Raw genomic sequence first — 22,852 nt, forward strand, 5'->3', positions numbered from 1 at the left:
CCCTTGGACTGCAAGGAGATCAAACCAGTCGATCCTAAAGGAAATCAACTCTGAATATTCATTGGAAGGACTGATGCTGAAGCTGAAGCCCCAATACTCTGGCTACCTGATGCTAAGAGCCCATACAGAAAAGACCCTAACACTGGGAAAGATTGAGGGCAGGAGAAAGGGGACAACAGAGGATGAGATGGTTGAATAGCATCATCGACTCAATGGACATGAGTTTGAGCAAACTCATGGGATAGTGAAAGACAGGAGAGCCTGGAGTGCTGTAGTCCATGGGGCCACAAAGAGTTGGACACAACTGAGCGACTGAACAACAGAAAAGAAAATGAGCTATCAAACCATCAGAAGATATGGAGGAAACTCAAATTATTACTAAGTGAAAGAAGCCAATCTGAAAATACTACATATCATATGATTCTAACTATATGGCATTTTGGAAAAGGCTAAACTGTGGAGACAAGAAAAAGATCAGTGGTTGCCAGGGGAGCAGGAGGTACAAATAGGCAAGACGTAGGATTTTTAGGGTTATGAAAAGACTCTGTACAATACTGTAATGATGAATATGTCATTATACATCTGTCCAGATACATAGGATGTACAGCACCAAGAGTGAGCCCTAAAGTAAATTATGGACTGTGGGTGATTATGATATATTAATGCACATCCTTGGTTTTTAAAAAAAGTGTACCATCTATACCTTCCTCTCAAGTTTATTACAAAACCTAAAACTGCTCTGCTCTTAAAAAAAAATTTAAGTCTTAGAAAAAAGAATTAAGTGATTTCTTCATTATATCATCATCCTTCATTCATATTATTCGCTAAGGACAATTAAGACATTTATTGATGTCTTGGTGTATGTGTTTCAGGTACTAAGTCCTTTATATACATTAACTCATTTAATATGACATTTCTGACACAGGTACTATTCTCATTTTACACACTAGAAAACTGAGACAGAATAAACTCGAAAGGTCATACAGCCAGGAAGTGACAGTACTAGTCTTGACCCCAGGTAGTCCAGCTCGTCACCATTATACATACTGCTTCTGCTTATCCAGTCATTCAATTAATTCACAATTCATCAAATCTTTATTGAGCATGTGGGATGTGTCAAGAGCTCTGACAGAAACATTTTCAACAAGGAAGTTCTCAAAACATTTACCTTTCCCAGGAAACTACTGAAGGAAATGCACCCTCAAAACCAGGAAATGAATAAAAGAGGAAGCTACAGGAGGAGATACTCCAACAAAACAGAAGTAAACAATAAAAGGTGAAGACCATAGGTCCAGAAAACAGAAAAATCCAGAAGAAAGGGGAAGAGGATTCCGAGGACAGTGGGAAAACGTAATGCTAGAAGGACATCTGTGCGAGAGGCTGAGACAGCAACCAGTCCAGACTAGAGATGAAGAAGGATGAAGGAAGGAAGGAAGGTTCCAGAGGGATATCCTAAAGGAAAAAAAAGGAAAAACATGGGATTGACTGCATGAGAAGACCTCTATTGGGCAAATTGAGGGAAGAGTTAATAGGAACTTAGAAGACCAAGAAAAGTATAAAAGCAAATAGAGCCCACTATTTAAGAAAAACAAAATGCTGTACCATGGAATGTAGATTGCATTATTCATGATTACATAATTCACTCACTCACTTTTTACCTTTGCCTTGCTTCCTTATAATCAGAGCAGACTTCCTATTACACTGACCTGGGTCTTGGCCTTGTGACTTGTTTTAGACAAAGGAAAACAGGGAGACGTGACACACACTACAGTCAAGGGAAGCTTTGAATGTATTTGTGGGATCTGGTTCTGTCTGCCCCACCTAGGGTCTACCCGCTGGGATGAGACCGCAAACGAGAACAGGGGAAATCAAGATGGACTGAGCACAAACAAGGCTGGTAGAACCCAGCAGAGTCACAACTGGCTCCAAGCCTTTTGAAACATGAACAATAAATAAATGTTGTTAGCTGCTGAAGGTTTCCTTTTTTTGCTATAGCAAAAGTTGACTAATACATATAGTACAGTCCATAGCTCAGCAAACAATATTTATATCGTCATAATAATATAGCATGGATGAGAGAGTTGGACTGTGAAGAAAGCTGAGCACCAAAGAATTGATGCTTTTGAACTGTGGTGTTGGAGAAGACTCTTGAGAGTCCCTTGGACTGCAAGGAGATCCAACCAGCCCATTCTGAAGGAGATCAGCCCTGGGTGTTCTTCGGAAGGAATGATGCTAAAGCTGAAACTCCAGTACTTTGGCCACCTCATGCGAAGAGTTGACTCATTGGAAAAGACTCTGATGCTGGGAGGGATTGGGGGCAGGAGGAGAAGGGGACAACAGAGGATGAGATGGCTGGATGGCATCACTGACTCAATGGACATGAGTCTGAGTGAACTGTGGGAGTTGGTGATGGACAGGGAGGCCTGGCGTGCTGCGATTCATGGGGTCACAAAGAGTCAGACACGACTGAGTGACTGAACTGAACTGAATAATATAGTTACATTATAACCATATTATAATTGACTATATTACATAATTATACTATAATTTGTAACAATAATAAAAACATTGATACAATAGAGATTCAAGAAGAAAACTGAAACTAAAAGCTGTGATCATAACTTTTGTTAAGAGAGTGAGGAGACAGAGATGGGACCAGGATCACTGGTCCTCCTTTACGGTAGAATTACAGTCTTACATTTTCAGTTCCAGATGTCTGTGAAAACATATTACAGGAAAGATGTTGCCTGAAAGAGAGATGGAGAAGGCGAAGGCACCCCACTCCAGTACTCTTGCCTGGAAAATCCCATGGACAGAGGAGCCCAGTGGGCTGTGGTCCATGGGGTCGCGAAGAGTCAGACACGACTGAGCGACTTCCCTTTCACTTTTCACTTTCATGCATTGGAGAAGGAAATGGCAACCCACTCCAGTGTTCTTGCCTGGAGAATCCCAGGGATGGGGGAGCCTGGTGGGCTGCCGTCTATGGGGTCACACAGAGTCGGACACGACTGAAGCGACTTAGCAGCAGCAGCAGCAAAAGTGAGATAATATTAAAGGCTAACCTGAACAGAGAGCTCTCATTTAATACAGAAGTCAATTATCTACTCTATACATTATCTACGATCACCGCATGTCTTCTTCCTAACACTTGCCACCTTTGATTGAAGATGGTCATTTCAATCATCTTTACTGCATTATCACAGAATGACAAAAATGATTCAAAAAAAGAAAAATGATTCAAAGTGATTAGCAAATTTTGCTTCTTTTTTTAAACAACTATAATTCAGGGACAGTTTAAGCTCAATATATGAACAGTTTTATTCACGAAACAAATCAATAAATAATGTATTTTACAAAATAATTTAGTATAGGATCCCTTTAAATAGTGGACCTGCATTGAAATAACTAGACTGACCAAGATTTTGACAGTTTTCTAGAAATATAGTTACTGGGCAAAGGACAATATACTTGTTTCATACCTCTTCATCTTTCATATTCACATCCATGTTTTTTGTTTTGATGACTTTGGTTATATGGCCAATGTTGTTTTCCCTGCAGTAATCAAATATGTCTTTGTCTTCTTCCCTAATTGGAGTTAAAAAAAAAAAAAGTTTTTGTCTTAGTAGGTAACACAGAAAAGTTACATATTTTTAATACAATCTGTTTGCTGTAAACATCAGCGGAATCTGTTCTTATAAAGAATTTTCCATGAACAATAGTGGATTTTCAGTAAGACACTACATCCAATCTCTGAAAAGACTAAGGTTCTTAGCGACTATAATTATAGAGAAAAGCTTCATCTGCTTTAACAAGTTACACTAGTACACTAATAAAACATCTTGAGTAGATTTTCTCAATGCTCTTTTTCTCCCCAGTTGCTTTTACACACTGACAGGAACATATATCCTCTGACTCAGAATGTTCAACTGTAGCACTGCAGTGGGAAGGTCACTTTCCATTGCCAGTATAGAGGCAGCAAAGGATCGGAACAAACTTACTACTTCTATCAGAGAAAAACAGAATAAGTTGGTTGCTATCCGAGTTTTAAAAAATTATTCACAAACACACACACACAACACACACACGAATACACATACATGCGCACCAAAGTAATTTTCTTAAGGGAAAGATAATTACAGCATCACAAAATTCAGAAATCCTTCATGAGATAATACAAATAAAGACTGGGAAGCATATATACACCCAGTACTACTCTAAGTTTGGCAGTGTACTAATTCACTTACTCTTATCCGACAGCTTCACTTCACAGATAAAGAAACAGGCATGGAGACATTATATGACCTGTCAAATAGCATCACACTTATCAAAGGCAGAATAAGAGCTAAAACTCACTCAGATCACCTGATTTGGTAGACAGTCCATTTTTCTACTTTTCTATTATATCAAGCCACATCTTCGACTAGTAAGCTGTAATCTATTGCAGAATCGAAAGCAGAAGTTCTTGACATGAGGTCTATGAGTCCTCTAAAACAGCATACAGAATTATGTGTGCAAATGAATAATGCATTTTTATGAATGTGTTGGCATGGAGCAGGGGGAACAGGCGGGTCGGTAGTTTCAGTGAGGTCCTCAAAGGATCGGTAATTTGGAATATTAATAGTCAAACTGTCCAAAATGAGGGCTTAATTTTCCAAACAGGCATAAAAGAATGCAATTTGAGTTCCAAAAATTATAACTAGTATTTCTGATAAATGTAAGGCCATAGCTTCCATTTACCAGAAATTAAAGTGTCTGACCATAGGCAGTCTCCTATCTTAAAAGCCAATAACTTTTACCCTATAAAAAGTTATTTCCCAGTCAGTGGTAATTAACTCATACCACAACCCTGTGGTGTTTACCATCTAAGATTTCCTTATGCAGTTGATGTATTTAATTGAGAACCTACTACATGCAAGGCACTGGGCAAGATTCTCTTTATAACAGATAACAAGAGTAAGCAAGGAACTCTGTGCTCAGTACATGTGCAGTATAGCTGAAATGATTAAAATCTATACAGTTTTAAACTGTATTTATTTTCATTTATTTATCTGGCTGCGCTGGGTCTTAGTTGCAGCATATGTGATCTCTGATCTTTAGTTGTGGCATGCAGGATCTTCCAGTTGCAGCAAGCAAACTCTTCGCTGCAGCATGTGGGATCTAGATTCCCCACCAGGGACGGAACCTGGGCCCCCTGAATTGGCGGTACAGAGTCTTAGCTGCTGGACCACCAGAGAAGTTCCCCAAATCTATACACTATTAACATAATGTGAAGCTGGATCTTTAAAAAGGCCGATCAGAATACAGTGGAGAAACAGTCCACCTCAAGCTAGAGAAAATGAGCTAAGTCTCCAGGAAAAAATCAGGCTTAAAAAAAAAAGTATGATCTCTTGAAAATGTTCATTTGCAGAAGAGAAAATGCTTTTCCAGATCATTTACTCTGGGCAGGGGTGGGGGGGAGGGTAGGAAGAGAGAAGTCTTGAGACCAAAACTCCTAAAAGGATAAGTCTGATTTTTTTAAATTAAGGCTTCATATAATACTATTGTAGCTATATTTAACTATCACAAAAAATACTTTCTATGAAAAAAGTGCATTCAGCATTCTGACCTGGGGATACAAGGGGCCTAGTTTCCTTCAATACAGTAACAGAGACCCCTCTCATTCAATAAACAGCAACTTCAACTGTGAGATAAAGTACTGTGCCATTTTAAGTCATAATAAAAAATACACTTCTCACCAACTGTTTTGAATAGAAAATAATGGGGAGTTGGTGGTAGGGCACAGAGAGGAAAGTATGGAGGATCCTTGGGATATAGGTTACCCTTACCCAGTAATACTGGAGGGTTATTCAGAAACGAGAAAACCTTCTGGGTGGCCCTTCTTCCTTAATCCTAAATGGGCATGTACACCTATGCCATAAGCAGTAAGAAAGTAAATAAAATACAAACTTATTTAACATGTTTCTATTGCTTAATATATTCTCACTGTCTCTTAATATGTATACTTTATATCAATTATTTTGTTTTGGTATGTGAATTTTTTGTAGGTCAGGGCATTTTTTTCATCTGTATACTTGCTTATCAACTGTAGTTTATCATTACTAAGTATGTTAGGTACATAGAAGTATTTATAAAATACTTCAGGGTAGAGTACACAATGTAAATTAAATATAAAATGGGAAAGTCAATAAAATCACCATGAATGTGTTACAAAGCTGAGTGACTAATAATTAAAAAAATTAAGTGATACTCTTGGGCTTGGTTTTTAAATAGAGTTATCTAACATCAAGTCATGCATGTTTTGACTAGCATGCCAGCAACCAAGCTGTCTTTATACAATGTCACCACCTAGTGGTCAAAATGGAGAAACATCAGAAGCAACATTTTTGTGTATCTTGCCCCCACCAAGATTATGTACAATATACAAATCTAATTCTTTTTCCCTCTGTATTTCCCAGTTAATGCAGTCTTCCACAGGAAATTTTCCTCTATACTTACATGAAATGACATGTGCAAACCAAATATAGCAGAGCCTTAAAATATGTTAGTGCCCTTCTACATCTTCTCACTTTATCTTCTCTTTTGATGCTTACCAGTTACCTTTCTCCTTTTCTCTGCTGAATGTGATAAAATTATCATATCTATCCTCCACAGATGAGTATGAGTTATTTCATGAATACCCCCAAGAATGTCCCACATTATCCATAGCACAAGACAGCAAGACTCTCTTGAGATTACTCCAAATTTCCTAAAATTGACAAGAAATGCATTTATCTGAATGAAAACACACACACACTTTCTTTGACATTCTTTTGAAGTGTAAGGGCACATACTCATGGAAGAGAGGGATGATGTTTAAGTATGGTTGTCTTCATCAGTCACAGGAAGATGAGATTCTTGCTCACACCTAAAAATGCTATCTGCACCACTTTCTACAAAGACTGCATTTTCCTATCAAAAGACTATTTCAGATAGTTAGGTTTCATGGCGAGCCATCTAAAGTCTATTTACTTTTCACTGACCTTATAAAATTAAAAAACACATTTATAGGATAAAATAGATACATTCAGTAAATATTTTAACTCGTATTTATCAAGCAACTGGCAATCAGATATTAAAACAGTATTCCAATAGATAATTAAAATTTATTGAATGAATGAAAATACAAAGATGACCTTACACATATACTTTAAAATCAAGATCAGAATTTTATTTTTAAGTAAACTTTCTATTTCAAGACAACTGAAGATTCACATGTAGCTGTAGGAAATAATACAGACAGCTGGTACTGTTTTCCCAATTTTCCTCAATGGTAGCATGCTCATATGTTTTTTAAAAAATGGATTATCAGCACCATTTTTTCTAGAAAAATGGTACTGACAGACCTGTTTGCAGTGCAAGAATAGAGATGCAGACATAGGGAATGGACACGTGGCAACAGGGAGGCAAGGAGAGAGTCGGCACTGACATATACACACGGCCACGTACAAACAGCTAGTGGGAAGCTGCCGTGCAGCACAGGGGGCTCAGCCTGGTGCTCTGTGACAGCCTGAGCGGGGAGGCAGGTGGGGGGGAGGCTCAAGAGAAAGGGGGTACATGTATACTTATAGCTGATTCATGCTGTTGTACAGCAGAAACCAACACAACACTGTAAAGCAGTTATATTCCAATTGAAATACATGAACAAAATGGATTGCTGTTATAGTATTTAGATTCTGTTGGATACATCTAAATGCATGTTTTTTTATTTTAAAATTCCATTATTTACAAAATGCCAGAAATTATGCCCTTTTCAATTATTTAAACTTTTAAATAATAATTTTTAGATGTTGGGACTTGCCTGGTGGTATAGCGGTTAAGAATCCGCCAGCCAATGCAGGGGACACGGGTTCAATCCTTGGTCCAGGAACTAAGATCCCACATGCTACAGAGCAATAAGTTTGTGTGCCACAACTACTGAACCCTCAAGCCACAATCACTGGAGCCCACACACCCTAGAGCCCAGGCTCCTCAACAAAAGAAGCTACCACAATGAGAAGCCTGCACATGGCAAATAGGCAGTAGACCCACTTGCTGCAACTAGAGGAAGCCCACATGCAGTGATGAAGACCTAGCACAGCTAAAGAAAATGATTAAAAAACATTTTAGAAGGTGTCATAAAAATATAAAAGGGAACTGCTGCTGCTGCTGCTAAGTCGCTTCAGTCGTGTCCAACTCTGCGCGACCCCATGGACGGCAGCCCACCAGGCTCCCCCGTCCCTGGGATTCTCCCGGCAAGAACACTGGAGTGGGTTGCCATTTCCTTCTCCAATGTAAGAAAGTAAAAAGTGAAAGTGAAGTCGCTCAGTCGTGTCCGACTCTTTGCGACCCCATGGACTGCAGCCTACCAGGCTCCTCTGTCCATGGGATTTTCCAGACAAGAGTACTGGAGTGGGTTGCCATTGCCTCAGCCCCCCAAAATAAAGTCTGTCACTGTTTCCACGGTTTCCCCAACTACTTGCCATGAAGTGATGGGGCTGGATGCCATGATCTTAGTTTTCTGAATGAGCTTTAAGCCAACTTTTTCACTTTCCTCTTTCACTTTCATCCAGAGGCTCTTTAGTTCAACAGTCTTCCAAAATCCTTGTAGGAACTACGTCAATATTCTATAAAGTAGAGGCCCAAAGCAAGGAATGGGCCACTCAACCAACGATGAGCAAAGGCGGCATCACAGAAGAGCTGACATTACAGCCTAGGCTTGAAGAATATACTGACAAACCAGCTAAGTGACTAAAGGATCTTGAAGAACAGAATAAAAGGAACAGAGAGAAAGTGAAGTCGCTCAGTCATGTCCGACTCTTTGCGACCCCATGGACTGTGGCCTGTCAGGCTCCTCCGCCCATGGGGTTTTCCAGGCAAGAATACTGGAGTGGGTTGCCATTTCCTTCTCCAGGGAATGTTCCCGATACAGGGATCAAACCTGGGTCTCCTGCACTGCACCAAGTAATAAGTATTTTCTGACTGGGTTACATATGCAGTATATTTAGTTCTGAAGTGAAATCGCTCAGTCGTGTCCGACTCTTTGCGACCCCATGGACAGTAGCCTGCACCAGGCTCCTCCGTCCATGGGATTTTCCAGGCAAGAGTACTGGAGTGGGCTCCTGACCCAGGGATCGAACCCAGGTCTCCCACATTGATAGACAGATGCTTTACCATCTGAGCCACCAGGGGACCTATTTAGTTCTAGGACCAGAAAATTGTTAAAAGCCTCAAATAAAAAGTTCTATTTACTATCTTACATATGTTGACGAGAGTTCCTTCAAATGAAACCACTTACATTTTTAACACATTTTTCTCATATTTTTCCAAGCAAACAATAACAAAGAAGAGATCAATGCCCTAGGTACTTCTTATAGATAACTTGTTATACTGGAAAGGTTATTTAGGCATAAATTATATTAAAAAAAAACAACTAGTTACTAAAAATGCATTTTCACCTGTTAAAACCTGCTTAACTCTAAAAAAGTTGATTGAAAATTTCTGATACTTTAAGTGTCCATAAGAAAAATGTAGTTCAGTTTTGATCAATCCCTCTAAAACCAGTGCCCACATCAGAAAAATCTATAGAATCTCTTGGCTACAGAGATGAGTTACATTCTCAACCATTAAGGTAAGTCTAAAATCAATAAAAACAATTAATCTAAGGGAAACATCATCATCAGTATATTGATAAATGAAAGACTACAGTCTCTAATTATACCAGTGAAGCACATTTTTAAAAACACTAAATGGAAAAGAAATTTAATTTAAAAAATGTAAACTGAAGATACTCACTATATTAATATAATAACAACTATCAAATTCAATTTCAGTAATTGGAGATTACAATGATTCCTCAAACATCTCAGAAGCAATATGGTGTAGCACTTAAGAGCAAAATTACTAACCCTGTGACCTTGGGCAAGTAACCTAACCTCTTTGAGACTCAGTTTCCTCATCTGTAAAACAGGGATATTTACAATACCTACATCTCATAGGATCATTCTGAAGATTAAGTGGAATAATATATATACAAAACACATGCAGTATGGTTACTAACATGTAATAAGTGATCAATATATGCTAGCGGACATTATTACTAGCTTAAGATTTTAGCATATGTTGTAAAGTGGGATCGTTTTTCATACTCTTATATAATACTCTCAATCAATTCACCCAACAAATATTAATTGAACCTTCAAGGAAATAAAATAGGCCAACTGGTTGGAGCAAAGTGAACAACTGGGAAGGGGAAAATTGGCATTAGATGAGATGGTGAGGGGCCCTGCAAGACAGGTTAAGGATTTTAAAATTCTATCCTAAGTGTTATGGGAAATCATTAAAGGGTTTTAAGCAGGAGAGTGATTGGAGATTTGATTTATAAATCTGGAGGAGACAGCAAGGGAAGTGAGGAATCCAGTTTGCAAATCATTCTGTAGCGTCCTGGCCAAGAGATGCAGAATAGTGATGTTAATGCAAAAGGTGTGATAGCGGCGATAATGAGAGGCAGTGAATTTGCATTATTCTGAATATGAAGAAACAGAATTTCTGATGTGTTAGAAGATGAGAAAGAGGGTAGACTGATGTCTACGCCTAGGAATGGCATGCTTTACATGATATACTGTTAAAAATATTTATCTAATGAATATATAAAATTTTGTATTAGGTAAAAATTGAAAAGTAGAACCATGTAAATCATGTAATAATGTCTTTTTCATACAGAATTAAAACTTCAATAAACACCAGCATTTATTAATATATACAATGCAATTAGCAAAGACTTCATAAATTGCAAAGCAATGAAATGAACCAAAATTGTTTGCTTTCAGCATTGAGAAAATAGCTGATAACAATTCAATAAGATGACTTTGTCCATCACACAAAACTGACATCTTTGCTAACACTTTTAAGATATCTTTCTTTAATATATCTGTAAAGCATTTAGCAGAAGAGAACATTTATTTGTATTATCTACAATACATACAACTAGCTTTTATTATAACAGATATAGTACATCCATAACTAATGTGTCTTTATACTTGTGAGCGCACACAAACACACACACACACTAAACTTGGTAAGACTTAAGCAAGACTAAGTGCCTAGCATTTCAAAGGTACTACATATGGATAAGGATGTAAGAGAAAGAGAAGGAAAAGATTAGAAGAAGGAAGAGACAGAAAAAGAACAAAGTAGGGGAAAGGATGAGGGGGAAGGAAAAAGAAAGAAGAGAGGCGGAGAGGACGAGAAGATGATGGTTTTAGTTGATGAATGACCTCCTGTTCAGAAAGGGCTGTTGATCTGCAAACAGGTGGACTTGCCTATATGCTTGGTTGGCATCATGGCACTGAGCACACAGGAGCTAAATAAAGCACTAAGGAAGGGGTGAATATGAGAGCCAGGAGACTCTTACAACAGTTACTGTTTATGTCAAGACCTGCTCGTCCCAAGGGACCCATTTTCACATAATCTATAATTATCTCTTCGCTTTAATCGCCTTGTCATTCCTGAGGCTCTCATGGGCACTGGAAGAGGAAAAGCTCATTAACTAAACCTTTTCTCCTCTCTCCAGCCACCCATGGCTTTTAATTGCTTGGTGTGTTATTATCTAGGAGTGCAACTGGGATCATTTTCATAAGAAAGGGAGGTAGAGAGGAGGAAGGGAGCCATGAGTCCCTGAGGTATGCACCACAGACAAACCTTTGCTTTCTCAATTATTTATGCCAGCTGAGGTTTTACAGGCTGAATAAATCCATAACTCAAGTTCATTCTGAGCAATCACATTCTCAAGGGAGAGTTGCCCACTTGCCTAGACACACTTGTGTAGTCCTCAAAGAATAAGCAGAATGTAACAAGACATATGTCATCCAATTTATCACCTATCACCAAAGTGTTAACACAATGTTGATCCTAGGCAACACAGTGAAATAGGGAAGAGTTTCATTACTAACTACCAAGAGAATCTTTTTGGTGCTAACAGCCATGATATCAGTGGGACAGTATCATCCCAGAGTTACGTAGCCTACTGAAAGCATAAAAATTCAAATACTCAATTTTTTAAGTACAAAATATGTGTAATGCATACTCTGGATGCTTCGGAGTCTTAAACAGATTTGTTAAAAGCTGATAACAATGTGAAGCTTTGAATAAATAACTACATGGAATTTTATACTATTTGGTTGTATAAATCACTTATAATAAAACCATATATGCTGTAGCTTTTTCTTCAATCACATCTCTTTCAGGAAAATTTTAGAGTACAATCTATGTATAAGTGACTGGCTTTTACATTAGTTTTATTCCAGTTCATATTTTCACCAAACACAAAATTAAAGCATAAAATTAGCACCTTTATTCTAGGTTTTTTTTTTTTTAATATATATATATATTTACAGTCTACCACTTTAGAATCAGGGCTAGAGAGCAACTAATGAAAAAATATTTCTAAAATATTTTCAGAATCTATTATAGGTTAAACATTTTAACTTTATAAGTCAATGATGAAAGCATCTCTTTAGAATTCTACAGGCTTTTGTGTCTGACCACTGCAGTGACCTCTGGTATTTTCTGCCAAAACAGTTCATTTGTCTCACAGAACAACTAATCAATTCCAGAGCCCATCAATCATTTTAGTTGTATACTGGTCTGGTCTTGCTTAGCGAAGGTCCAGATGGCTGCCTGTGTAAGTGGGATTAATAAAATTCTGACAGATTATGTAGCATCAAACTACAGAATATAACAAGGAAGATCAAATCTTATTGCAGGGTGGGTTGGATATTGTACACGTTTCATTTGTTGTATTTTTAAATCATGCCCTAATTTCTCACTTTATGTGCTAACTTCTAGGTAAAACCCTCTCAGTTATATAAGTCACTGAAAGTGATCACTTGTTAGTGAGTCAGTATATGCATCGCAGAAGCATGACTCTTTGCAAAGCCTTATCCTTATTAACCAGAGCTTTTTCTGCCAGTCTGTAGTTTAAATGAAACACAACTGATCTCAAGACTAGAGCAACCGTGAGTCACAAGACCTGTTACTCTCTTGTTTCTATAGTTGCAAACACAGACCTCTCCCTTCCTGGCTTGACATTTTCTTCTGCAAAAGCAAACAACCTGTACCTAACTCCATAGTTAGGTCCTGACATGTGTTTTTGGCTTCTGCCATCAGTCCTGTGCCCTGGATCTCTCCTGGGGAGACTCTATATTCATAACAATACTAATAAAACTAATAGTTACAAAGTAACCTATTTTGTGCCACATGCTAGTCTAGGATGCCTTGTATAAATATTCATATAATCCACAAAAATGCCATATGAGAAAGGTAGTATAATCACCCCCACTTTAGAGATAAATAACTTGTTCAAGGTCACAGAGCTAAAAAGAGATGGAACCAGCATTTGAATTTCAGCAATTTGGTTCCATAACTTTTCGTACTTAATTAGCCTTACCTTATATCCCCTCCATTATACTACAGAACAATGAACTAGCTTCAGAATGAGAAACTGGTTTCAGGGCTGTGGAATATTAACCCAGAGATCTGTACCTATGACATTATACTGTAATTTTCTGTGACAGAGTGGAAATAAAGGTCAGAACCAAAACAGGCAGGGAGCAAGCTCAGAACTGGCCCCAGTGGCCCTTGGCTCAGAAACATTTACAATAAAACTAAAATGGGCCCTTAACTTATCACCTACGATGCATTTTCGTCAGAAAAGTGCCACAACATTGGAGACCAAGCTTAGTAAATGGGTTCATTAGATAATGGTTTTCCTAATCTTCAAAAATGTGGGAAAAAATTAGAAGTTTATATATTAAAGTACTCAAAAACACATTCAAAATATATTTTAATGTTCCTTTAAAAAACCAATGGTTCAAAAGAAAAAAAATAATGGTTCTATAGAAGAAAGCTTTTCCTTTCATCCAAGTTTATCATTTGATGTTTCCAAAACTATAAAAGGACTCCTCCTGTCACTTTTACCTCAGTTGAACATAATTCTGCCAAGAAACCAATTAATCTCAATTAAAGAACAATTTTCTCTTGGAAAAATAAAACACCAGATAATAAATTTCACCAAAGTACAAGCAAAATTTGACTCTATAAACTTCAACAAGTAGCCTGTTTTTATTGTTGCAACTGCATTTTTTAAAATTTATTTATTTTAATTAGAGACTAGTTACCTTCCAATATTGTGGTGGTTTTTGCCATACATTGACACGAATCAGCCATGGGTGTACCTGTGTCCCCCATCCTGAACCCCCCTCCCGCCTCCCTCCCCATCCCGTCCCTCAGGGTTGTCCCAGTACACTGGCTTTGAGTGCCCTGTTTCATGCATCGAACTTGGACTGGTGATCTATTTCAGTATGGTAATACACGTTTCAATGCTATTCTCTCAAATCTCAAATCTCTCCCTCTCGCACAGAGTCCAAAAGTCTGTTCTTTATATCTGTATCTCTTTTGCTGTCTCGCATATAAGGTCATCGTTACCATCTTTCAAAATCCATATATATGTGTTCATATACTTTATTGGTGTTTCTCTTTCTGACTTACTTCACTCCGTATAACAGGCTCCAGTTTCATCCACCTCATTAGAACTGATTCAAATGTGTTCTTTTTTAATAGCTGAGTAATATTCCACTGTGTATATGTACCACAGCTTTCTTATCCATTCATCTGCTGATGGACATCTAGGTTGCTTCCATGTCCTGGCTATTATAAACAGTGCTGCAATGAACACTGGGGTACACATGTCTCTTTCAATTCTGGTTTCCTTGATGTGTATGCCCAGCAGTGGGATTGCTGGGTCATATGGCAGTTCTGTTTCCAGTTTTTTAAGGAATCTCCACACTGCTCTCCATAGTGGCTGTACTAGTTTGCATTCCCACCAACAATGTAAGACAAAGATCCATAAAAAAAAGAAAACTACAGGTCATTATCACTGGTGAACATATATGCAAAAATCCTCAACAAAATTCTAGCAAACAGAATCCAACAACATATTAAAAAGATCATACATCATCACCAAGAGGGCTTTATCCCAGGGATGCAAGGATTCTTCAACATTTGCAAATCAATCAATGTGATACACCACATTAACAAATTGAAAGATAAAAAACCATATGATTATCTCAATGGATGCAGAAAAAGCCTTTGACAAAATTCAACATCCATTTATGATAAAAACCCTCCAGAAAGCAGGCATAGAAGGAACATACCTAACATAATAAAAGCCATATATGATAAACCCACAGCAAACATTATCCTCAATGGCAAAAAACTGAAAGCATATCCCCTAAAGTCAGGAACAAGACGAGGATGCCCATTCTCACCACTACTATTCAACACAGTTTTGGAAGTTTTAGCCACAGCAATCAGAGAAGAAAAAGAAAGAAAAGGAATCCAGATTGGAAAAGAAGTAAAACCCTCACTGTTTGCAGATGACATGATCCTCTACGTAGAAAATCCTGAAGACACTACCAGAAAATTACTAGAGCTAACCAATGAATATAGTAAAGTTACAGGATATAAAATTAATACACCAAAATCCCTTGCATTCCTGTACACTAACAATGAGAAAACAGGAGGAAAATCAAGGAAGCAATTCCATTCACCATTGTGACGAAAAGAATAAAACACTTAGGAATAAGTCTACCTAAAGAAACAAAAGACCTACATATAGGAAACTATAAAACACTGATGAAAGAAATCAAAAAAAGCAACTGCATTCTTATACTGAAGAAGCAATAGGGACTACTCTAGTCCTTTAATGGAGAAACCCAACGTTTTACTATACAGTAGTTTTTATCATAATCTACTTCATTATACTGGAATTCTGTTACATTACAGGATAAATTCTCTAAAATCAGAACATGACTAGTTTCTGTGATTTCTGATCTGCTGTAGCAGTAACAAAATTACTGTTTATAATTAAAAGGAAGGCTTTCAATGGCTCTCTCACACTCATATTCCTTACTATTTCGTATCTTAACAATATGTTCCAGAATACAAAGATTTAAATCCTATCATGAAAAGACTAATACTTAGATAACAATGAAATAAGGCCAGACTAAAAGTTTTGCCAATAACAGAGGCTCGTATTTCACTCAATTAATCAATAAGGTTTATTAAACATACTCACATGTAGATGCCAAAAATACCAAAAACAAACTATTCAAAAATGAAGAAGCTAAGCAGCACAAATACCCACAATGTTTTGTCTCATTTAGACTCATATAATAGATGTGTGCTAAGTTGAATTAAAATTTCTACTTTTTGAAAATAAAGCTACATTATTTTATCATTGCTTCTCATGATCAAAATTCTAAATACTGACTTAAATCTAAGAGTCACTTCTGCAGGAATTACATAGAGGATAGGCAGGTAGGTTAACTTTTCCAGTTCAGTTTAACTCTATCTTAGGAATATTCTAATTACCCATATATCTGCTCTCACATCAATTAGAGTACATTTGATTTGCTTTCTGTTCTGCAGAGCTACTGTGATCAGTCATGTCACTAGATATTATGAAAGAAACTGCATTCAATGTGTCATTTTGAAAAAATACTAGAGTCTGGGAGCCCTTAAGGAAATCAGTATACAAAATAAAAATCACTATTTATAGATAAGTGATTGATATTATTAGAAAGTTAAATATAGTGACTTAAAAAAAACACCAAAGTTTAGAAACGATATCCATTTTATCATCTAACTAGGAAAGTGGCCTGTACATTTCTTTAGAAGAAGAGGTGAGGATGGGCATGTCACAGGAAACCAAACCAGCAGCTCTGTGCTTTATGATGGGTGCTAGTACAGTCACCAAACTCTCAGCTCCATGGGGGAAGTAGCTGTGGATGCTTCCAAAGCTCTGGACACTTTTACTCTGTACCTACTAAGTTCTTGGAACTTCCCCAGTTACTGAGAATACCCAGAAAAAGAGTATGCATGCTCTCCGAAGACTAAAAGTCCAGCAGAAAGGATAAATTTTTTAAAGTATAATCCAATGTGGCATAATGTCATAAATGCTACAACAAAGGCATGAACAAAAGACTATGCTCACACAGAGAAAGAATGACTAACCATCCCTCCTAGAAAAATGACTCTTCAGGATTAACTGACTTAATCTGAACATTTAATAAACTTTGATTAGTAGGATTAACGTTCTAATATGCCATTTTTTAAGAAGCTCTAAGTACAGAATATACAAATTAAGAACCCCCAAAACATGTTCTGAATCTATAAGGGTTAAGGGAAAGAAGGAGTTAAACTCGGAAAATGTTTTCTTCAACTGTGCTTCTTCAAAATTGGAGGGGCTTCTCAGTGTCCTCATGGTACCTCAAAGGAATCATGGTGGCAAATGTACTCCAGGTCAGTAGCATTCTTAAAAGCTCATCTTTATCCCCCTCAAATCTCCATCAGGCTTCTACTATCTCATCCCAAACAAACATTTAGTCTAAGTAAAAACAATGTGCTTGCTATGCAAATACATTTAAGACAGGACCCCTAGTTTTGAATCTGGTCATTAACCAGAACTATGAGCATTTAAAGTTTTTGATTCATAGGGGTATCAATAGCTTTCCTTCTAGAATGCTACCTGGGAATTCTTATTGTTACTTCTTTATGTGGTGAATAATGTCAACAACTCTTTTGAAAGAGTGAAGCATTTAGAAAGATGGTAACGATAACCCTGTATGCGAGACAGCAAAAGAGACACAGACGTACAGTCTTTCCTCTAGAATCCTACCTGGGAATTCTTATTGTTACTTCTTTATGTGGTGAATAATGTCAACAACTCTTTTGAAAGAGTGAAGCATTTAGAAAGATGGTAACGATAACCCTGTATGCGAGACAACAAAACAGACACAGATGAACAGTCTTCTGGACTCTGTGGGAGAGGGAGAGGGTGGGATGATTTGGGAGAATGGCACTGAAACATGTATAATATCATATATGAAATGAATTGACAGTCCAGGTTCGATGCATGATACTGGATGCTTGGGGCTGGTGCACTGGGATGACCTAGAGGGATGGTACGCGGAGGGAGGAGGGAGGGGGGGTTCAGGATGGGGAACACGTGTATACCTGTGGTGGATTCATGCTGATGTATGGCAAAACCAATACAATATTGTAAAGTAATTAACCTCCAAGTAAAATAAATAAATTTATATTAAAAAAATTTTTGGTACAATTTCCTCTTCATTCTCTGAAGATAGATATTTCCCTTCAATTTAGGCAAACTCAATTTCCACGTGAAAATTACAGCTGATTTATTTCATGTTAGTAAGTAAGAAAAGTAAAGTTCAGATAATGCAGAAAGGGTAAGAGCATCAGAAGTTCCAATTTCGTGTTTTTGCTTGTAAAGCAACAATCTTAGAAGAATACGTGGCCTGCTTTAAAGCAGGACCAAATCCTTTTCCTGATTTACAGTGTTTAAAGAAAATGATTGTCCAAGAAATTTCACACATAACACATAAAATTCGAAACCTTTGTTAAATAATACAAAACAACCTTTAAAAATGTTTAAATTTTGGTAAAAAAAAAATACATAGCATAAATTTATCATCTTTACTGTCTCTAAGTGTACAGCTTAGTAGTGTTAAGTGTATTCACATGGTTGTGCAACCAGTGTCCAAAAGTTTTTTATCTTGCAAAACTAAAACTCTACTCTCATTAAACAACTCCACATTTTTGACACCCTCCAGCTCCTGACAACCATGATTCTATGGATCTGACCACTCTCGATACCTCAAATAGTGGAATTACACAGTATTTATTCTTTTGTGACTGGCTTATTTCACTTAGCACAGTGACCTCAAGGTTCATCCATGTTCTAGCATGTGTCAGATTTTCCTTCCTTTTTAAGGCTGAATAATGTTCCATTATATGTAATACCACGTTTTGCGTATCCATTCATCATCAATGGACAATTAGGTGCCTTCTATCTTCTGCTATTGTGAACAGTGCTGTTATGAACATGGGTATGCAAATATATCTCTGAAATTCAGTTTTCAATCCTTGTGGCTACAGAATCAGCAATAATTGCTGGATCATATGGTACTTCTTTATTTAATTTTCTGAGGAACCTTCTACTGTTCTCCAGAGTGTGCCATTTTACACTCCAAAATGATTTTTAACTTAAAACTAGAGTAAATAAACTACAAAAATTAAAGTATTCAACAGAAATAATGCTATTTTGAAGAAAACTAATATGAACAACAACTAAAATCCATAGCTTTAGATTTGAGACACAAAACCTTGCCCTGTGAATTACTTATGTGGGAGAAAGGTTATTATTTGACACTGATTCAGACACAGATTTTTAAAATTATACATATAAAAATTTATTTCCTGCTATTTATTATCCTTCTAGAGATACCACCAAATCAGTTCCATGTTAAGAAAAAGTTCTTCAAATGAGAGTTTTAAGGATTAAATGAACACACACACACATATATACGCACACACACATATATGTACATACTCCTATTATTAAAGACAAGAAGAGAACTTACCTGATGATTTCTTCGTGATACAGAGAACTAACAACTGGCCCACCAAAACCCGTACTTGCTTCTTTTCCTTTCTTCTCTGGTGACTGTAGGCGGGAGAAGGGGAGAGAGGTAGAAAAAAGACATGTGAATTAAAGCAGTGTACATTTACAGCAGTTAAAAAATAATACTCTGCTAAGGAACACTAAGTATTTGATGATCCATCATTTCTCCAAGTCCCTAAGTGACAATTTTAGGAGAGCATCACAAAGGCAAGAGGACGCTTAGGTCATCACATCAGCAGAACGAATACCCTCTAGCAAGCTAAGGTTATTCCACTATTGCCTTCAGGAGCCACCTAAAAGCCATTCCCCTAGCTGATTACGTTAGCTATTTCCACTATAAAAAAACACAGGCATTCAGTGTGGAAAAATGAAAACAAATATGAAACATAAATACCAGACCTGAATGTGATCAGCAAAATCACATCTAAATTAACAAAATGAAAGTTCCCAAATAAGAAACTAAGCTGGAATAAAAGTTAAGATTTAACCATAAAAAATAAAGAAAATATTTTTAGGTGGCTAGAAGGAAGAGCGGAAAGGAGGTTGAGATCTAAAGAAAGAAAAAAGTAAACATATGGAAACACTTTCCGAAATCAAGTTTTAGTAGGCTCTGTTTCTCTGTGTTCTCAAGAAGCAGAAAGTTAAGATAAACTTGAAAATAAGACTCTTCCAAAACATGTATAAAGAAAGCTGACCGCAGAAGAATTGATGCTTCTGAACTGTGGTGTTAGAGAAGATTCCTGAGAGTCCCTTGGACTGCAAGGAGATCCAACCAGTCCATCCTAAAGGAGATAAGTCCTGGGTGTTCCTTGGAAGGACTGATGCTGAAGCTGAAACTCCAATACTTTGGCCACCTCATGCGAAGAGCTGACTCATTGGAAAAGACCCTGATGCTGGGAGGGATCGGGGGCAGGAGAAGAAGGGGACGACCGAGGATGAGATGGCTGGATGGCATCACCAACTCAATGGACGTGAGTTTGAGTGAACTCCGGGAGTTGGTGATGGACAGGGAGGCCTGGCGTGCTGTGGTTCATGGGGTCGCAGAGAGTCGGACTCGACTGAGCGACTGAACTGAACTGAAAACATGTATGTGGAAGGAGTGAACTTGGATGTTGTAATACTATTGTCTGAAAGATCAAACTACAACCTGTTCTAAAGCCCACATCTCTTTCAATATTTATAGTTTTTAGGCAGGAGACCTAACAAAAATTAAAACTCTGAACAAAAGGATCATCTTAGAGTTAAAATTAAATACTTTTATTATTTAATTTGACTATAAAAATAGTTTTGCCTCTGAAAAATATAGACTACCCTATACATGTTTTATCCCCCCCTTACTTTAAAGAAGGGGTTTTGCTTTATTGCTGTTACTTGTTTATGTGTTTGTTTCTTTTGGTCTGTGAATCCAGCACTGAAAAAAAGATCCTGGAGGCAGTGTATTCTGTCAGTTCTTAACATCATTAGGAGAACTAAACTTTTAAGAAATGGTGGAAATTGTTGAGATGAAAGTGTCAGTTATTAACTTAGGACAGAAACAAAAGTATAGTATCATAAACAACAACTACCATCCTGATTAAATAATAAAGTATATAAAGTACAATAGCCTGATGCTGGCAAAAAAAAAAAGCACAAAGCAAATTCCAGTTCCCTCTCTTCTCTGAGAATCATTTTCGGAGAATAAATGCTGCACAGAATTTTCAGGATAGAGAATGTTTTCCCTTATACTAAAACAGTATAATCCAAAGGGAGAATTTATTTAATCGAATTACATTCTAAATACATACTCCATTAGAAGAATGAAGTTGAAACATACTTAGATGCTTGCTAAATGAATAACAAAATTGGAAATAAGAAAATTGGATACCAAAGGAAAAAGAGACAGAATTAAGTATAGAGTGTAATTTAACCTGTCTGTTCTGTAAAAGACACTGTTCAGTTGAGTTCAGTCACTCAGTCGTGTCCGACTCTTTGCGATCCTATGAACCGCAGCACACCAGGCCTCCCTGTGCATCACCAACTCCCGGAGTTCACTCAAACTCACGTCCATTGAGTTGGTCATACCATCCAGCCATCTCATCCTCTGTCGTCCCCTCCTCCTCCCACCCTCAATCTTTGCCAGCATCAGGGTCTTTTCAAATAAGTCAGCTCTTTGCATCAGGTGGCCAAAGTATTGGAGTTTCAGCTTCAACATCAGTCCTTCCAATGAACACCCAGGACTTATCTCCTTTAGGATGGACTGGTTGGATCTCCTTGCAGTCCTAGGGACTCTCAAGAGTCGTCTCCAACACCACAGGTCAGAAGCATCAATTCTTTGGCACTCAGCTTTCTTTATAGTCCAACACTTACATCCATACATGACCACTGGAAAAACCATAGCCTTGACTAGATGGACCTTTGTTGACAAAGGAATGTCTTTGCTTTTTAATATGCTGTCTAGGTTGGTCATAACTTTTCTTCCAAGGAGTAAGCGTCTTTTAATTTCATGGCTGCAATCACCATCTGCAGTAATTTTGGAGCCAAGAAAAATAAAGTCAGCCACTGTTTCCCCATCTATTTGCCATGAAGCCTTGGACTGCAAGGAGATCTAACCAGTCCATTCTGAAGGAGATCAACCCTGAGATTTCTTTGGAAGGAATGATGCTAAAGCTGAAACTCCAGTACTTTGGCCACCTCATGCGAAGAGTTGACTCATTGGAAAAGTCTCTGATGCTGGGAGGGATTGGGGGCAGGAGAAGGGGACGACAAAGGATGAGATGGCTGAATGGCATCACTGACTCGATGGACGTGAGTCTGAGTGAACTCTGGGAGTTGGTGATGGACAGGGAGGGCTGGCATGCTGCGATTCATGGGGTCGCAAAGAGTTGGACACGACCGAGCAACTGAACTGAACTAATGGGACCAGATGCCATGATCTTAGTTTTCTAAGAGTGTTGAGCTTTAAGCCAACTTTTTCACTCTCCTCTTTCACTTTCATCAAGAGGCTCTTTAGTTCTTCTTCACTTTCTGCCATAGGGTGGTGTCATCTGCCTCTGAGGTTATTGATATTTCTCCTGGCAATCTTGATTCCAGCTTGTGCTTTCTCCAGCCCAGCATTTATCATGATGTACTCTGCATATAAGTTAAATAAGCAGGGTGACAATATACAGCCTCGACGTACTCTTTTTCCTATTTGGAACCAGTCTCTTGTTCCATGTCCAGTTCTAACGGTTGCTTCCTGACCTGCATATAGGTTTCTCAAGAGTCAGGTCAGGTGATCTGGTATTCCCATCTCTTTCATGATCTTACATACAG

General features: G+C 37.7%; 1 protein-coding gene across 1 annotated transcript in view; it reads right to left on the bottom strand.

Moving 5' to 3' along the window:
* The window catches only part of ACBD6 (acyl-CoA binding domain containing 6), a 205,584-nt gene that overhangs the window by 117,145 nt on the left and 65,587 nt on the right, over window positions 1–22,852 (bottom strand). Inside the window, exons 4-5 of the mRNA XM_005690940.2 lie at window positions 19,521–19,603; window positions 3,480–3,585 (exon numbers count right to left, since the gene is read on the bottom strand). Of these exons, the coding sequence (XP_005690997.1) occupies window positions 3,480–3,585; window positions 19,521–19,603 (189 nt within the window). The remainder of the gene's footprint in view (window positions 1–3,479; window positions 3,586–19,520; window positions 19,604–22,852) is intronic.

This window comes from Capra hircus, chromosome 16 (genome assembly GCF_001704415.2).
Source record: "Capra hircus breed San Clemente chromosome 16, ASM170441v1, whole genome shotgun sequence".
In the NCBI taxonomy this organism is placed as follows: Eukaryota; Metazoa; Chordata; class Mammalia; order Artiodactyla; family Bovidae; genus Capra; species Capra hircus.